A 19,427-nucleotide genomic window follows, 5' to 3' on the forward strand; every position below is an offset into this window, starting at 1 on the left:
CCATTAAAGCTAGTTTCACTTCTAGTTTTCTGATTTGCTACAGCAAATCCCAATAAAATGTGTAGATTTTTTTGTTTGTTTTAATGTGACTGAGTGAGTAAGAACAGATTTTCAGGATCATGCATAAACAGAAAATAAAATAAAATCGAGAGATATGCTTACCCTCTGGAAAAATACTAATCTCAGAGGAAAAAGCAGTTGCTTACAGAGATGAGGGTGTCTACATGCATCAGATTAACTATGTCACTCCCAGTCTACCCAGATGTTCAACAAGTGACGCAGTAAATGTGAGGTCACACACGTACACATAACACGCTGTCTGTTTATGGCTCCTTGAGTGAAAATAGCACGCACGTAGAATCATGACAGCCTTTTAGCGTGTCACAACCCGCCACGATTAACGAGAACACACAGAAAGCCTGTCTGAAAGTTCATTCATTAAATGAACAAACTTCTTATTGAGAACTATCTGGAAAAACTACAAGGAATGAGCAAAGATTGAAGAGGAAAATGTTTTGACTCAATGAGAACTAAATGCAAACATCTGGACATGAGTTTATGTGTGCATAGCCTAAAAAAAAAAAAAAAAAAAGTTTCTAGTACATCTTCTCTAATTTATGTCCTAAGCACAAGGTAGTAGGTGCAGCAGGTGACAAAAGCCTGCAGGCATTCACTGATTGAGACAAACATTAGCACTGCAGAGGGCCTGAAACCACATCCAAATTCCTTCAGTTGTAACCTAATGCACTCTTCCACACAGCCACTGGCACCTGGATGGATTAATTTTGGGTCCTCTTTATTCACAAGCTTTGGCCATGTGGAAAAGTGTTGGCTGGCTCTGGAAAACCGACCAGCTTCTCTGACAGCGTTTGTTATTTGTGGGTAAGGAGGAGTTGGACTGAAAGGAAACGGAGGTGCAGCTGCTGCAAAAAGAAGTTCTTTAAAAGTCTGTAAAGCACCGCCGGAAAACGAATACTCTTTTTCATCCTGCCTCCTTTTCTCATTTGGCCCACATCTTGTCACTTTTTTTTCTCCCCCTTCATCAACCCTCTTACTCCTTTTTTCACTCATTTTACCAACTCCTCCTTTCTTTGTGTCCTCTGTGGAAAATTTTATGGTTTCCTGAGCTCAGAGCAAGACATTCTTCCACTGAACAATAATAGCAAGACCCACTTGATGTTACTGTTACTCCAGCACCAAGAGGTTAGAACAGCGTTAGAGTGAGGTGCAGGCGTGCCTCCCCCTTGAACAGGCCTCAAAACATTAAGATCCAGAGCAGATTGTCAACGGAAGTATTTGAATGCTTCATTTGCTCACTTTAAAGTCTTGCTTATTCAGATTTAAATGCAATACCTCAGCAGCCAGTGCCAGTCAGAAGGTTACGCTCATCATGGATAGAAAAGCGAGTTTCAAGCAGGACCACTGGTAGCTATTTGGCCACCTGAAGCACAAATGCTTTTTTAATCCTGACAAGTTTTGTTTTCTTGAGGGAGATTAATTAGGACTAGCTAATTGAAACCAGAACGTCCTCAGTCTGCAGAACGTTTTCACATCAAGTCAAACACATATTTTAGATGGACTAACACTCCTGCCTGAAGTAAATCATTTTTGAAGCAGGACAGATGTAACCGACTAAACAAGAAATCATTTCTCATGTCTTTGTTGCTTTGCATTTATCATTTTTCATTTGTACAGAACAGTTTAGTGTTGCTTCAGTAGTGAATAACTGCATGCAAACTAATGCTTTGCCGTGTTTGGATCTGTCTACAATAGTAAAATAATGTAGATTCATCCCGCTTCTCTCAGTCCCAGCTGCTGCCTAAAATGAGTCGCACACAGCTGCCCTGAACGCAGTCTCAGCGCAAAACACTGTGCAGAGGACAACAGAGTGATGGATGGATGGAGAGAGGGGAAGAGAGAGAGCGTGATCATTTATAGTTATCGACTGAAATGCTTCATATGTTTTTATTTAAATAACATATGAAGCATTTCATTATTTTAATATTATTATGAGTAATTATATTTTTTTATGAGCCTGTTCTTTTGCGCGTGTCCCCTTCACTTGGTAGCCTACACTCTTATGCATGTGGGCAGAGCGACAACACTGGTTTCAAGTCACCATAAACTGACAGGATGTTGACCAAATGATGAAATAAAACATCTATAAGCTCATCAGAAATTAGCATCTGCCATGACAAGAAAGTTCTTTCTGGGGAGAAATCTTCTGGGCGGACTAGGCATGTTTATCAGAATTGGTGCTTTCATAGCTTATGAAACAGGAAACAAAAGACAATGCCTTCAAAGTAAAAGCTCTTTTTTTAAAAATAAATCAACATAAATTGGATTTGCATAATGAAATTATAGTTTAAGAATGTTTGAATGGAAAACTGGGTGTTCCAGCAGATAATGGTCCCCATAACACATCAAACATGTTTTAATAAATAAACCACACCAAGATTTAGTTTTTGGAAATACCTGATTGAATTAGCTACTTTATACTAAAAAAAATGTAGGATACCCTTAAACGCTGAGTCAATCAGCAGATTTATATAAGTTGTAACAAACCTGTCAGTAACAGTGGTCCAACATTCAGCCACATTATGCAAGAAGCTTATTGATGACTGCAAAATGTTGGTTGAAGAGCAACTTGCTAAGAGAGGCTTACACCAAAATTAGTGAGGATGTATGCATACATATAAGCATGTGTGAATAATTTATGACACTTTGCATAAGAAATCCACCATGAATATAAACAACTGCAACCAATTCTTGATTTTCAATTTCACTGAAGATGTGCGACATAGTGAGTAACTGCATGTAAACTAGTGTTTTTGCCATGTTTTTATCCGTTTTCTTTTTTCTACACTCCAGGAGAAAGAATGATATTCATTAGAAACCCAAATGAATATCATATTAACAGCCATAATGATAGAGAACAAATACTGTTAAAATATTTCTTAATTATAATTATTTAATTATTCAAGTTCAATCATTCAATGATTATTTAATTACTTACAATTAAATAATTTCTAAAAAATATTAAAGCACAATGATTATAATTGTTTTTATAGAAAGACTAAATTGTTGTGCAAATGAAAGTGCTGTACGAGTTAAGATTATATATATATATGAATAAATTACAAAGCCGACCTCAACAACTTTAAACACCTTAAAAATGAGCAAAATCCAGAAATTCCCCGTATGGAAAATACTTTCTAGTCCATAAATATCCAATAAAGAAAGGTTTGCATACTTATCACTTACACTTTCAGACTCAGCTTGCATTTGGTCATGATCTGTACATATAGAAATATCTATAGTAACATGAAGGGCTGAGATAAGTCCAGAGAATTCAAGGCGATGAGGTCTCTGTCTGTGTAAAGCCATAAGACTCACTGTTAGCTTTAACATGTGAGGCTTCATGTGAAAGAAAAATGACCAAAGGGCCAAGACCTCTGCACTCATTTAGACTCCAACAGTTTCACCTTCTGCTCCTCACAGGCAGCTCAACATCCGAAGGCCAGGGAGGGCAAATGGCCCAGGGACAGAAGCCAGGGGCAGAATGTCACGTCAAACCCTGAACCGCCAGCCAAACCAGTGAGACTCTGTGGGACGTTCAGTCCCAGCTTTAGGAACAAAGGAGAGTGTCTGACACCAGCCAGGCGTCCTCCCAGCTTCTGGCTGTACTTCAAGTCTTCCGAGGGCCCTTTAAGGCTTCCCTACAGGACCACGTCCTGCCGTTGGCAGTGCTTACAAGATCATCTCGCCTGGGGCCGTCTCCCTGGTCACACAACCCAGCCGAAAGGATTCTCCTCCAAATTTACAGCTCAAGAGTAACAATAACAGAAATTGAGATTTTTAACTTTAAATGGGTAGCACAATCACGCAGACAGAAAGTATGCAGACATATAACAGATATAGTGGGATAAGAGACTGGGCAAGAAAGCTTTTAGTATCGAAGACTTTATGCACACCAGACTCAAAATATGCAAGTTGCTGGACTATTTTTGATGATTACACTCCAATATGTACTTTGTAAGAAATGTGTTTTCTCTCCCACGGTTGCAAGAATAACATAAGATCATTCTGTTCTTGCAGCTCTGGTTTGGGAGCTTTTGCAGCTTCTTTTGGACAAAAATTATGTGTCTACAGGAACCTGAAGGACTTTCCTCTTGTGTGGTATCTAATAATTATGCCGCAGTAGATGGGATCTATGAGGAGGCCTTGAGAAGTATGAAATGTCCTGATCAGAAAGAGTCTCTGTTCTAGTGGTTAAGGTATAATGAAGAATGTGTAAAACTGTTTCTAGATATTGAAAGGTGCCAAAAAAAGAGAAGAAAACCTCCCACACAAACGTTTCATTCCTCACAGTAACAAAAATATTTTTGATTTTCAATATTTTAAATAGGGATACATGTTTCCAAATAATGATTTTCAAGATACAATCTAGCAACTAAAGCATTTTATTTTTCTGTTTTTAGATTTAATACATTTTCTTCAATGGGACATTATTTTTTTTTATAGAAAATAATACTAGAAAAAAAAAGCACAAGGTTTGTAACCTGTTAAGAGAAAAATGAATATTCCTCATACGCTATTGGTTTCATTTTTTGCAAAAATGTAATGCATATATGCATGAAAATAACAGGAAAACACTGCTAATGCAAGCATTTTAAAACCATGCAGATATTTAAAAATATTGTTAAATTCTTTAACTTTTTTGGCCAGAGTTATTTTGACCCACAGGGTAGGGCCTAAAGTCCACAGATTGCAGACCTTTCCACTAGTTAGAGAAGAACAACAGAAGAAGGATTCAAGTCTGGAAAGTCATCAACATGTTTCTAAATTAAACTTTCTCTTCTTTTGTCCATACTTATTAAAACATGGTAAATGAAAGATGAAATGTGAACCTCGTCCTTCAAAGGAAACCTGTAGTATTTAAAATCTGCTCAAATTTTAGAATTTTAGGACATCTTGGCACGCTGTAGAAACTCCACAAACACAACATTAAGAAGATGGTCAGTCCAAGGTTCAAGCATTTCAGAAAAACAGGAATTATTGTTCACTCGTCTAGCAAAGAGTCACTATTATAACCTTTTGTTCAAACTGTTTTTCTTTTGTGCACTATTGATGTTTTCCTTATATAAAGCACTTTAATCCAAACATTTCTTTACAACTATCTTCTTCCAGAAATGTCGGAAGTATAAAAACAGCCATGACTGAAACAAGAGGGACCCACAAGTAGTGGAATGGTGTTGGAATAGGTTGAGTGGTGCCCACTAGGGTTCAAGTGCTTATAACTTGGCCACTAAAGAGACTGGAAGCAAGCGTGAGATCCCAAAACCAGTAAACCTCCAACACAACACCAAAGAAGTCTTAAAAGAGTCAAACAATGTCCCAGTATGTCGGTGCATTAATGAACTGAATATATGCAAATCAGACAGAGGAGCAACACACTGTGCATGTTGCTGGGAGCATGTTTGAGCGTGGGTGCTTTTCTGTGGGACTGCGAGAGTCTAAAGGTGGGAAATGGGCAACCTTCTCACCCTTGTTCTGTGTTCCCTCCCCAAGAGTAAAATAGGAAGAAGTGGGGAGGTTGTGAGCTAGACACTGCAATGACAAACACACAAGAAAAGATATGGGGGAGGGGTAGTAAATGCCAGTGTGAGAGGGTGAGGTGCTGTGGTAACAGCGCAAGTTCTCAGACAAACATTGTGATCAAGATTCAACACACAGACGCAAACACAACACACTCATGTGCATTCCTTGCACACACTGTCAAATTGAGAAATTGAGCAACGCGTGAAGCAAACCCAAAGCAAGATGAAAGATAAAAAGATATGGCGGTTTGCCATAATCTTCAACAGCACGTCAGTCTCCCAGGAACAATCTCTGGGAACATCCAACGTAGAAACTGAGGACGGTGTGAATGAATAAAAGCGAAAGGAATGAATAGTGATTATCTGAATAATGTACAACAATGCTTCCCTGAACACAAATATGGATTGCAGATTTTAAATGACAATGTCAGAAATTTTGAGTCAGGTTTTGGGATTTTCCCAGAAAATTTGGCTGAAAGTCTCGCACCATTAGAGTTCTTTGGGAACTAAAACCCAATTTAACATACGTAGCTACAACAGTTAGCTTCAGAGGAGAAACATGGTTGTAGTAGTCTGTTGATTGGTACAAAAAAGCCATTTTCCCAAAACAGTTGTGTGGTGTGGATTGGCTCTTCTTTGAGCCCTTTTGCACCTCAAATGAATTCACCCTGTTGGATATTTTACCCTTTTATTGCTTTTACAAATCAGTAATGGTCAACAAAATCTGGCTTTTAATGTCAAAGTAGAAACTGATTCCTACAGAAATGATGACAAATAAACATATGCAACATGAAATAAGATTATATAAGTGATTTCTAATTTATTCAGTAAACATTTTTGTTAATCGTGATTAATTTGTAACAACAATAAAAAGGGAGACATCCAAGGGAGTGATTATTTTTTTACAGGAACTGTAACAGAAAAAGCAACCCATTTTAATCTATTAGTTTCTTTTTCGGTTTTTATAAATGGGTTCATACTCCTCGAACATGGACATCAGCTGTTCTTTTGTTTGTTTTTGTCACAGAAATAGCTGTTGTATTGATGTTAAATAAGAAAATGAAACAAATTGCTCAAGTTAAGGGATTCATATTCAGAGCTGAGGAGCTTTGAGTTTCTGAAAACACTGTGTACATGTTAGTAGTGTAAGATACCTTGTAGCGCATCTTGGGGCAGGAGTGAACGTAGAAGCCCAGGTAGTAGTAGCACAGCTTGGTGGACTGTTTCTGCAATTTCCTGGTGAAAGCAATCTCCCTGTAAAGGGGGGACATAAAAACACAGTTTGTAAAAACAGTTTTGCAGGAAAACGCTGCACAGAGATTAATCTTAATTTGTTAAACAAAATGTTGTTTAATTTTTTGCATATTTATATTTTCTCAATGAAATTAAAATGGCCCACATATATGTTTGTGCCTGAAAATTTTAACAGATGATATCAAGACAACAGAAAAATAAATGGAGGTGGACACCTCAGGTCTTGTTCCATGTATTTTTAGTTGACATATAAATGATGTTACCTGCACATGTTCATGTATTTACTGATTTCTGTCTCACTTTAAATACAGTTGAACCTCTTGTTCAAAAGAAGCATCTGCAACGATTAAGCTACAAGAGATGAAATGTAATTGAGAGATTTGGATCTTGGTTAGGAAGCCTATTGAATCACATCACTGTCAACAAATTTTGACATTTTCATTAAATTTTCAAATTTCAAACTATTTTAAATGTTTTTTATGACAAGTTCCTCAGTTGTTCCATGAACCTTTTTGGTCTGCCTTCCTGGTTCAGCAACACACGGAATATCAAGTGAGAATTGTAAGATGGCGTTATGTACAAACGGTCTGGGACAACAGGTGGACTTGTAAAATTAAAACTTTTACTGCCTCCATTTGGATTGAATCTGAAACAGTTTCTTAAAAAGGACCAAATATTAAGTCATGAAAAGTCACAAGCATCTCTTATTGAATTTCATGGCAATTTAATACCAACTTGCTTTGCATTAATCCTGATGAATGTTCTGTTTTTACTGTTTATATTTGCATTTTAAACCTTGTATAAATTTTGCTGCGTTGTATGTAACCAAAAGCCCAACTAGGGACATGAACTGCAAATTAGCTCATGCTATAAATATTCAAGTGTGATATAACCCCTACTTCACATTTGCCTCTCCAGAAATAAACCGGTAAAGTAAAAAAAAAAAAAAAACTGTATGAATAACTGCATTATTGTTTTATGTACATTTGAGAAGCAAGAAAAATACATTTAATTGTTCTACACCTTAGTGTACCCCAATTATTAAGAAAGAAAAATGACATTTTCTTAAAAATTAATCTATGAAGCATTTGTATATCGAAGAAATTAGAAAACCAAAGTGGTTCTAGCAGCTTTGACCAGTACCAAAGCTCAGGAAGTAAACACCCATTGCTTTTCTTGGACTCATCTCATCATGGAAAAACAACCGCCCTTCCTCCGCCAGCGTTAACCCCTCAGGTGGAGAAAAGGAACTGAAGAGAGTGCGTAGAATAAAGATTAAGAATCTGCAGGATTTATGCACCACTTTTAAATACAGTAAATGTCTTGCCTGCTTTATTTTTCCACAATAGCTTCCTCCTTAATTGCATCCTTTTACTCAAAGTCTTTTCCCCCTTTCCTTGAGCCATTTCTTCTCCTCTTCCATACCTAAATTCAAGCTTCTCTTTTTGCTCCCTTTTTTGTTTCTCTCTTCCTTCCAGTGCTCTGTGCTTCACCCACTGAAAGAAAGGGGGAGAGCTCCCTTTCTTATGATGCTTAAGAGACAGAGAACGAGGCCTTAAAATAAAATAGATGCACTGAAAAATAAGACTTGGGACAAAGGAAGCCAGAGAGAAAGGAGGGGGAGACACAGGGAGTGAGAGAGCAGGAGGAGAATATAAAAGAGGAGGGTCAAGAAAGAGAAAGGGATGAAGAAGAGAGGCAGCGAGAGCGAGGTGATAGAAGGTCACCCGCTTTCTGCCAGGTTCCTGGGTTCCCATCCTCTTACTACAAAAGGGCCCGGCAGGCCTGAATTAGAGGAGGGGGGTCAAGAGAGGGGAGGCGCCCATTCACAAAAAGCCATGTTTCCCCCTTTACTTGAGGCCTTCACACCCCCGCCTCCAGCCCCATGGCAGCAGCTTGAGTCTGCCATTATCCCCTCTTCAGCCATCTGACACTCCAGCACAAGCCAATTATCAAGGCCTCTGCTCCTACACAGCTTCCCTCATACTGATGTGCATATACACACAAAGGGCCTAAAACAGTGCATACCACGAGGAGCTGGCTGCAGATCTGCAGTGCATGCAAAAGCATTTCCTTCTGAAAACTATGAAATATCATTTATCTGCTTGCTGAATCTGGATCATAAAGCGAGAAAAGAGAACTTGGAAAGCACACAGAGGCTATTATAAACATATCAGTAATTACACTGGAGTCAGTATATCACATAGTTGTTTTACCCAAATGGAAGCCGTTTTAAATTTAGTTTTAAAATGTGAATTTTGCTTTAAAATGCCATGTCTTTTAAAATACAGCACTGTTTCATGCCACAAGAACCTCAATAAGGGACTTTTTGTTTCTGCTCTTCTCTGTATGCATTAAGCCTGGGATATAAAGCTTGTATGCATGAAAGGTCTCAGTGTCCCCCCCTTCTGTTTCACAACTGAATTACATGTAAAAAAAAAATGCAAAAGATCAAATGAACAAGAGCACAGCTGATACAGAATATAATTACAGAATAAATAAGCATTTTCTTTTACAAACACATTTAGCGACTTTTAAATGCTGAGTCAGACAGTATTACAACAGCTGGATAAGAATTACTGTGACTGCACAGATTCTGCACTATAAGGTGTTTTACACACGTTTTTCACCCTCTTTACCCAAAAGCTTGATATTACTTGCCTCAAGATGTTACCTTATTAGTAAATACATCTCTCAGAGTCAGAGCACTCCTAACCTGTCATGTGAAAATGGAAAAGACTATGGCACTACTGAAAATCCACCTAATCTGAAAGGAGGGAAAGAAGTGGATCAGACACAGAAACAGTCAATGGTAACTATGAAGCAGCTGCAGAGATCCATAGCTCAGGTGAAGAATCTGTCACTGGACTAAATATTAGACACACATTTCACAAATCTGACCCCTGTGGAAGAGTGGCGAGAAAAAAACGTTTTAATTTCCTTAAGCCATTAACTTGACTCAACAAACATAAAGAAGGCCCTTCTCTGATCAGATGAGACCAAAGTTCAAGTGCTTGGTATACATTTGAAATGTATACCAAATTGGGTGGAAAAACCTAATGCTGCATATTTAGTCATGGGGCTGAATAGTAAAAATCACACCACACTTTTCAGTTTTGTATATACAAAGAACTGCAAATCTAGAATTATTTTCCCTTTTTGCCACTTTTTGTTGGTCTATCACATGAAGTACAATCAAATTGGTGGTAATGTCAAAAAGTTCAAGGTGGTATGAATACTTTAGCAAGTCACTCTTCTTATGCATCCACTAGACTGGGAATGTGACACTGTGGCTGACTGTCAGAAGGGACAATCAGCCACTGTCACAGCCATTATCTTCTCACAGCAGATCAATGGGTGTGAGAAGCCATTGATCGGAGAAGCAGATCAATGGCTTCTCCAAAGATGGAGGCTTTTATTAAACTGATGGATTATCAGTGTTAAACCCCTAAAATAAAGAAAATTAGTGACAGAGAAAGAGGAAGAACAACCTCTGCAATGTACAGATGAAGCACTAATGTACAGTACACTAATGGGCTAACAGAGAATGAGTGTGTGCGCATGGGCTTCCTCCAGAACATACTTAATTAGACTTTAATTAGTAAAAAGTGCTTTGGAGAACATGTAGATTCTGTGCAGCAGGTTGTAGACACAGTCTGTACGCCAAGCAGACTCGAGTGTCCAGAGCAGATCAAAAGCTCAGACTCTCGTGTCTGTAAACAAGGGGGAGGATTTCAGTCCCGCTGGCTCCCTCCTCCACACAGAGCTGTCTGTGTTACTCTTAGACTCAGGCTCTTAAAATAATAAGTGATGGGAGACTGTGAGCTTAGGATGACCAGGGAGTTCCCTCTATTCAGGCAGCAGCAAATATTTTGACCTCTGCTGTGCTGATTTAGTGCAAGATTACATTTGTACCTACACCCAGACACCCACAGCTCGCACTGCAACACCTGAAAATGACGCACACATACCTATGTCTTCGACCTCTGAGGATAAATATTTAAAAAAGTCTTTCTCACATTATTGAATTACATCTTACAGGAAATGCAGGATGTGTGTGCCTATAGGGTGTGATTGCATTCTTATATTTCAGCTTGGAGGAGAGACCTGTCGTCAGCTGAACCACAAGCAGAGCACTGCCGCAACCAATCAACTCTGAAGAAAGGGCCTCTTTTTTTTTTTTTTTTTGTTTTACCTAAAGCATAACAGAGCCTATGATGTGGGAAACAGTTCAACAGATCAAATACAGAAAGAAAAAAATTCAGTTGAGATGCAGTGGAGAGATCAACAAAAGGAGTTAATCGTCTACAACGGCCGGTGTTTAGTTTCTCCTCCGGAGGCAAATATCTCTCTGTTGCCCAGGAATTACTAACCTGAGAGCAGAGTAGGACCCTAAAGACAGCGATGTAAAGTCTGGGTGGTAGTAGAGGTAGACAGAAGACACACATGTAGGCAAGATGTCAATCACTCCCACGGCTACGATGCGTCCATCCAGCCAGTACTGTTGGTGGAAGGAGCCGTATCCCATCTCCGGTCCATCTGGAGAATGTTCTGCCTGGAGAAATAATAATAACAAAAACAGGAACAAAGGAAAGGAATAAATTAATGGAAATAATTAGAGTCATTGACCTGATAGAAAATGAACCTCCGTCGGTTCTTGCTGAAGAAAAGCATCCACATAGCATAAAAATGCCACCATGTTTCAAAAGTGGCTTGTTTAGGAATGTGCAAATAGTAACGATAACTGTCAAGTTACAAATAATTCATTCTGAGCTGTGAATCTCTGCAGCTCCTCCCAAGTTACCATGGTTGCTTCTCTGGTTGATGCTCTCTTTGCTCATATTTGTAGGTCTGCAGCTGAGCCATAATCTTCCCATTGAGATATTGAAGGCTTAGGATATTGACAACCTAACCCTACTTTGAATTTTCCACAACTTGACCTGACCTGCCTGGTGTGGTCTTTATGATGCCATTCACAAGCTGCATGTGTACTGAGATTGTCTATGTTCACTATATTAAAACCACCAAAACACACTGAATTCTGTGGTTATAATGCAGCAAAATCTAAAAAACAAAGCTCCAGTGTAAATCTTAAATGGATATTCACACATCTGTATAATGGTGTATTATAACTGCTGTATTTCTCGGCCAAGTCTTGTGCATTATGAGTGGGTGTGTACAGTAGCCTCCCATTTAGCCTGCTAATGGTTCCCAAATGTGGAGTGAAAGCTGGAGCAAGGAGGGGTTGCGGCTGGGTGACGTGAAGGACTGACCACAGAAACTCTCCAGGAGAGGACTTTTTAATAAAAGAACCTGCGTGAGCAAGACCCATTCCACCAAGCGGTTGTGGCGTGCTGCCAAGCTTTCTACTATATATCTGCGTTCGCTCATTCCATGTGGCACCGAAGAATGTGGGTGTAGGTGTGCACCCGTGAGCTCGAGTCTATCCTATTAACAAAACGCTTACGTTTTTCACAGACACACTGTTTCTCATAAGAATCTGCATGCTGGGTTTTTCAATCAAACTACTTTTGCGCTTTTATCCCTGCAGCTTAAGACCAGAGGCTTGGGGTTAGGGTTAAAAGTCATGTTAAGTTGGAGTATTTATGTATGTGTGTGCGTCTTTCTTCAGTGCACTAGTAACAGGATCCTGCTCCTGAGCCAACATTCATCTGGACGCAGTTAAGCGGCAGACACTGCCAGTTATCACAACACAGAGAGAGCTGGCTGAGTAATCCGGGGATCCGCTGGGGCCGCATTCTGAGCAAATTAAACCTGACCAAACAGAAACAAGGCACACAGCCTGAAATACACACTCCCAGCAGGGCTGATGGTTTTCTTAGATGTAGCCGGTCACTCAAAATCAGACACGGGTCTGATCACCTTTATAACACCATTCACACCAGAGTCAGACACAACTATCTGTTTATAGAGCAGCTTGTTATTTCCATCCACCAGTTACTGCAAAAACACTGGAGTCTTTGTCAGAGGCCCCACTCGGTCATTTACAAGCTCTAAGTAATGGAAAATAACACAAACGGTTTTGTTTTACCCCACCTGGAGTACACACGCCTGTCGGAGCCTGAATGTTATGAATACTCATGCACCGTCCACTTCAGATCTCGTCTGACTGACCTGCGTGCCACCTCAGACGACAGCTTAATGGTCATGTCCTTGCCACTGTGACAACAATCTCAACATTCCCTTGAACACTTCAAACCACCTGCCACCTTTCCCAGTAGCCCCAAATCGCTCACATATGGCTGAAACACAAGGACATGTGGGCAGCATGCAGAGCTGAGAGCGAAGAGGTGGGTGAACACCATGATGGTTTCAACCTTTTGATTGTTTCTGAAGTAACATTTAGTGAACAAAACTAATTTAAAAAACTTTGATAGTGATAGCACTTAATTCAGCTCTGTGCAGTTACAATGCTTAGTATCGACTTCATCTTTATTTACAATCAGCCTGGCCATCGCCTTCCTATGAAATTTCACTCAATTCTCAAATACACAAAAAGCTGTATGTTTAAATTCAATGGAGTATGTCAAAGCATACAGCTTTAACATAAACCAATAAGACCAAAATTTTACTTTAAGTTATTTGAATTTTTATGTTCCAGAAAGTAGGGTCATAATTTGCAAATATTTCCATATTTATTTTTATTTTTTTTCATACAGGGTAGGTTGTATGTTTTTCAAAGATCTTGTGGAGCTAATTTCTTACTTCAAATACAGTAAATTCTTTTATTTCTCACTGGGGTTTCAGGCCAGGCCCCACAAAAGTTCCACAAAAACACAGAGGATCTCACAGAACAAACCACTGAGAATGTGATGAATCATCTACCAACCATAGTACTAAGTGCTCAGACAGACAAATTAAGAAAAAGCTTAAGAAAGGGAGCACATAATGCAGAAGTTTGAGTTCAGTCCAGCTTATAAAATTCAAGCCACCTCCAGCTTCGCAAAACTCAGCATGACTACTCCTCATTATATCTGAGAGTTGCCACTGTTCCTCTCATGGCACTAATGTAAATGTGCTGCGAAAAGAGAGGAAGGAAAGATCCAGGTGCGGTTAACTACTCTACCTGGATTTTACCATGAATCCTCTGCAATTCAGAATAAATGAAACACAGCAACAAATAAACACACAGGTCAGGCAGCTGCAGCTGCATTTATAGCTGTGCAGTTTTTGCAAACACTTTTAGAGATGCAGGTTTACATGCGAGCTGAACCACACGGTTTGGAGGTCCATGTGGCGAGCGTCTGTGTGTATGTGTGTGTGCTCTAATAGCTCTCAGATTAGAGACAGATGGAGAACAACACGCAGAGCAGTGCAGATTTTTATGCATGATAATTCAACACTTGGAGAGAAACAGGAGGAGACGGAGAAGGAGATCGTCGAAAGTAATAAAACCAAGTTGTGCAAGAGGAGGCGAAATGAAAAGGAGATGGCCGTTTGGAGGGGAGGAGACAGTCCAGGCAGAAAAATGTGTTGGGCAGCATGCCACCGCGTGAACACGTATGTGTATGTGTGCTGAGCTGTGTAATTCAGAGTGCCTGGTCGCCAGCTTTGACGAGGTGATAAAAGCTTGTTTCCTATAAACACTAATGATGTTCATTAGTGAAGACCTGAGGGGCCACACGGGACAAAACGGAGTGACTGTGTTTGTGTCCGTCTGTTTGAATGTGCTTCTGGACGTCAAACCCATTAAAATGGCTCAAATAAGTACCCGTCTTGGGGTCTAATTGTTGATGTAATTGTCCTGGCCCAACAGGGCCACTGGTGTTTCTGAATGACGAAGCTCACCGGGTCTGTGGTGTGTTCATACCCCGCAGTGAAAACACAGAAGGTTAAAACTAAGTGCCTTTTAGTTATTTTCCTTTATTTTAATAACCTAAATAGCTACCTTTAAAAATGAGTAAGTCTTTAATCATACATTCACCTTGGAATCAGACATGGGATCTTTTCGGTGTGTAAATATTGAGCTTCTTGGTCACAATTACAAGCATATTTGAAAGAACTGAGGTGAGACTTTCAAATGTAGAAACCAAATGTAGGGTGTGGTTACTCTGCAACTTGCTAAATGATATTGATATAAGTACGTGAGTTGGGTGTGTATATTTGAGGGTGTGTTTATACTTTTTCCCTTTGGATTAGAGAAAATTCATCATAAACTCAAAGTTTTAGATTCAGTTCGAATTTTTTAAAGTCCTTAAAGTTGTCTGTGGTATATTAATTCCACAGACACAGGGAGAAGAACCATTCAAATGTGTCTTCAAAAGCCCTAAATTAATATTATATTCTTGCCAACTACAGTAGACTGCTAGTATTTCCAACTATAACATATTTGGCTAAAACCCTCATATACTTGAGACCCACACATAAGAATACTAATAACAGCCTATTTTAATAGTTCAAACAACAAATATACCTTAAAATGCATTAAGATAGACAGTGGAAAATGCCTTGGCACTACAGCAGAAGCTAACATTCATGGACTTCCTTATCTCCGCTCTTGGGGATACCGACAATCAGGAGAAACACAAAAAATGAATGGCTTAGGTGCTTTACAAACACAAGCCACACGTGTGTGAAGTGTCATTGCATTTTGGCAAGGTATTTCAGCTCCTCAAGCTCCATTTTCTTTCAAATACTTTAAACATGCTCTATGAAAAAAATCTGCAAATAGGCTAAGTTCAGGAAGTAAATTGGAGCTACATTTCACAGAATCTACTCTGGGGTCCTCAAATTGAGTGCAGTAGTACTTGTGCAATCTGGAGACCACATTTCTCAGTTTCCCCCAAATATGCAAAAGAATCCCCCTTCTTGAATATCTTAACCCCACTCAATCCAGCTGAAGGCTCATCAGGAGAGAGCAAGCAAAGGGCACATATGTGGTAGAGCAGGAAAACTGGTGAACAGTTGTTTTCATTAGGATATTTCTGTTTTTTAATTGAGATTTGTAAGGCCATAAAAAGCCCGTAATCTTGGAGCAAATCCTTCCAGATAACACATATGGACAAACACAAACATTTTGAAAAAGGTTTTGTTTAACTGTCAACAAGTTAAAGAAAATACATACCTCAAGTGGTGAATCACAAAGAAATCTCCGGAACTGTGGAGGGAACGGAGAGAGAAGATAGAAACTGTTAGTTATCTGGGTCACCAACTCTTTTCAATAGGCACAAATGAAAACCATACACATCTCCTTTGCCTTCTTATATTGTTTATCTGTTTCCATTTTCTCCTGGCTTAGCCGTCACAGAGCCTTTCTGCACAGGCATAAAAGAAGCCTTTATTTACACAAATGAAAACATTTACCCTTTCAGCCAAGGCTTGCAGTCTAGGAGAGGGCACAATGACAGCTAAAATAAGCAGTGCTGCCAACGTCAGAAGTCCATCTCTCAATGTACGTTAAAATGCACAGCAGATATCAATTACAGTGGGGGTCTCTGCGTTTGGAAATAAGCATCTCTGGTCTATTATCTATAATATTTCCTGTGCTTCTTTTTAGCTGGGGAATTGAGAGTGGTGTGTTTACAGTAGTGTTGGCCTTTGGGCAGGAAAACAAACTCTGCCTCCTTCAAGATTATCCGTTCCAAAACTAGAAATATAGCAGTGATGGACAGTTTTCACTTTTATACCGTCACACTCCATTTCACAAACACATATGTGACTTTTATTTGCTTATTTCATAATCTAAAGTTTGATGTGTGTGGAGCAGGTCTCACAAAAACAACTAGAAAAATATAAAAACACATGGACTCAGAGGCTGCAGATAAGAGTTTTAAAACAGGAGACATAATTTATGCTGGGTTTCATATTGTCCAAAGCTGTTTCACACACTAAGAGGTTACATAATGACTAAGTTTATTTACTGCCAAAGCCCCTACTCTTCCAAAAGAGAGAGCATTCTTCCATTTGTCAGCCACAGTTGTTGGGAGCACCAATGACATTAAACAAACTGTATTACTTACTGCTAAGAGCTTATGCTATTGTCACAGTTTTCCATCATTTCACATTGGTCCATACATGAAGGAATGAAGCACATTCTGTGCAAATTTAAATACTGCTACTTCCAATACATGCAGTAATTTGAAAAATTTAGTGTGCAACTCTGTTGACCGAGTGTCTTTTTGTGCCGTTGCTCGCTTGTTTCTTTATCCACAATTAATAGCCCTCAATCATCTTGGGCTGCAACTTCAATGTTCTATACATGAATGAATCCAAGAAGTCAAACAGTCATTAGCTAAACTAATCACAGGTTTAAGTCTCCTGCTGTCCCAGATACTGCAAGAATACTGTAAGCCAACGTTGTTTTTCTTTTGTTTTTTTTTATAGCTGATATATTTCCAAAACTACAACAATACACTTTGACTATTCCAAACTCCACAGGCATAAACTACAAACCGCAACAAACTAAATCCTCTCACCTTCAAAGTAAGTTTTAAAAGCCATTTAAAGTGTGAGAAGCAAAGGTGAAACTAAAAATGCTACACAGTGCCTTTACACACAACTTTAATGTGTACCACATTAAAAAGACATGAACAAATGAAAGAGACTGCTTAAATATAAGACAAAGATGATTACAACCTGAATTTACTGCACATTAGTTTACCAAATATGTTACCCATGAAAAGTCATTGGCATATTTGTCACATTATTAAACAGTGGAATTAACTGGTGCTTTAATAATGTGCCTACAAATCTAATAAGAGCAGTACTCATAGAAAAAATGCTCCAAACAACTACTTTTTGACTTGTGGAAACTAATTCTATTGAGTCAGCTTTGCTGATGTGCAGAAGAGCTCATCAAGATGCCAGTAAAGTGCAATTTTCCTCTCCTGGCTCTGCCAGTCAAATTACTAACTGTAAAACTTCCAATGTGCAGTATAGCTGAAAGGCACAAATAAAACATTTGTTAAAACTGGGGGGAAAACGGCTGGTTTACCAACAGAAAAACAGCTGCAGTTATTAGATGACATCATTTATTGGGGCCTTGCAAAATTACTGGCTGTTGTATGTGTGTGAGTGAGACAGAAATACCAAAAATTAACTTGTGGTTGAATACTGTCCCGTTTAGTAAGCCACAACCTAAATGTTAACTATGCATTTAAAACTTTTAATGCATCCAAATGGATATGTGGAATGTGCCTCAGCTCTGAACACTTTTTCTCAGTCTCTCCTCCTCCTCCTTACACCACCTGCAAGGTTAACCCAGATATGCAAATCCACACTGTCACAGCCACTGCAAGACATGAAGTTTATGCAAAGGCAAAGTCAACTGGCATGGAGGAAGAAAAGAAGGATTTCTGCATAACTTCAATAGCACCAACTTTTTTTTCTCTGATCAGATACAAAGTCAAGCCATGAAGCTGCAGATGGAACATCCTCATGTGCATCCACACATGGAGTCCATCTCTTCCTCCTCAACTCTCCCTTTCTTACAGTAAACACCCATCTGTGTACAATTAAGGCTCGCAAGCAGCCATTGCAAGCACACACAGTTGTGTTCTTGCACACATCCAGTACATTTAAACAAACACATCTGCTTCAGCCTAATTGCTACTTCAACCTCTCTCATCAGTGTGATCTTTGCACAGTCAAACTGCTGCACTTATAAGTGACAATATGCCTGTACGAGTTATGTGCAGGCATAGGTAGAACAACTAGTTATGCTTGTACAATCTGTTAATATTTTGTTCTCTTTGGTTACAGCTTTGCTTAACGTATATACAAATAAGTTACAGAGACTTGTAATAATCATGCAAAGCTCAGAGAGTGGTAAAAACAAACCAGTGTAGAGTTACAGTGGAAACTTGGTTGCTGAGTTCTGCTGAATGCTCTTACTGTGCACCAAGATGCTGAAAATAGTTATTTTTTTTTTCCATTTGTTATTTTACTAATTTTTCCAAATCCTCCCCAGACATTATTTCAGGAGTTTTTGTTTACATCAAATGCAGATGTAGCAGGATTTGTTTTTCTGACAATGATTCCCACATGTGCAGGTACTGAGAGTCACGACTCACTGAAACAGTTAAGACCATTAAGCAACTTACTGTTTGATTTAATGTGTGCGTGCATGCCTATCTGAATAATTGCTGGTATGTGCTTCAATTCTGTCAGGAAACTAAAATTAGATGAAGAGGAAATTTTTTTGGCTATTTTCAAGTCATGCTTTGCCAGGAAATGCATACATCCTTATACAAACAAAGCACTTCCCCCTGTTAGGACCTTATAATCTCTAAAGATCGAAAACTTTTGGGTAGGGTTAACTTCACTCAGCAAGAACACATAGTTTTTTTTATTGTCGACTGGCTCAGAACCATATTAATTTGTAACCAAAGACGTTGTACAAAATGAGATCAATGCAACAATAAATACTACGCAAGCAAGAAGAGGGCTGAGCGGTTATCAAAAGGCAGTGTGGAAAATATAAGGATTTGTTTTATGCCAACTTTTCCAGACTCCAATTACCAGAATTCTCTGTCTATTTTAACAAGACTGAAAATCCAACTCTATGGCAGATAGATTTGGATTATTTACCCACTTTTTTACTCGTGAATAAAA

At 39.0% G+C, this 19,427-nt stretch overlaps 1 protein-coding gene across 4 annotated transcripts in view; it reads right to left on the minus strand.

Moving 5' to 3' along the window:
• The window catches only part of ate1 (arginyltransferase 1), a 54,810-nt gene that overhangs the window by 16,517 nt on the left and 18,866 nt on the right, over positions 1-19,427 (minus strand). For all 4 annotated transcript variants that reach the window (XM_015049405.1, XM_015049402.1, XM_015049404.1 and 1 more), the window contains 3 exons: positions 15,940-15,972; positions 11,228-11,409; positions 6,755-6,854 (listed from right to left, as the gene is read on the minus strand). In XM_015049405.1, the coding sequence (XP_014904891.1) occupies positions 6,755-6,854; positions 11,228-11,409; positions 15,940-15,972 (315 nt within the window). The remainder of the gene's footprint in view (positions 1-6,754; positions 6,855-11,227; positions 11,410-15,939; positions 15,973-19,427) is intronic.

Source organism: Poecilia latipinna, unplaced genomic scaffold, assembly GCF_001443285.1.
Source record: "Poecilia latipinna isolate Pla-1442-1.1 unplaced genomic scaffold, P_latipinna-1.0 Scaffold945, whole genome shotgun sequence".
In the NCBI taxonomy this organism is placed as follows: Eukaryota; Metazoa; Chordata; class Actinopteri; order Cyprinodontiformes; family Poeciliidae; genus Poecilia; species Poecilia latipinna.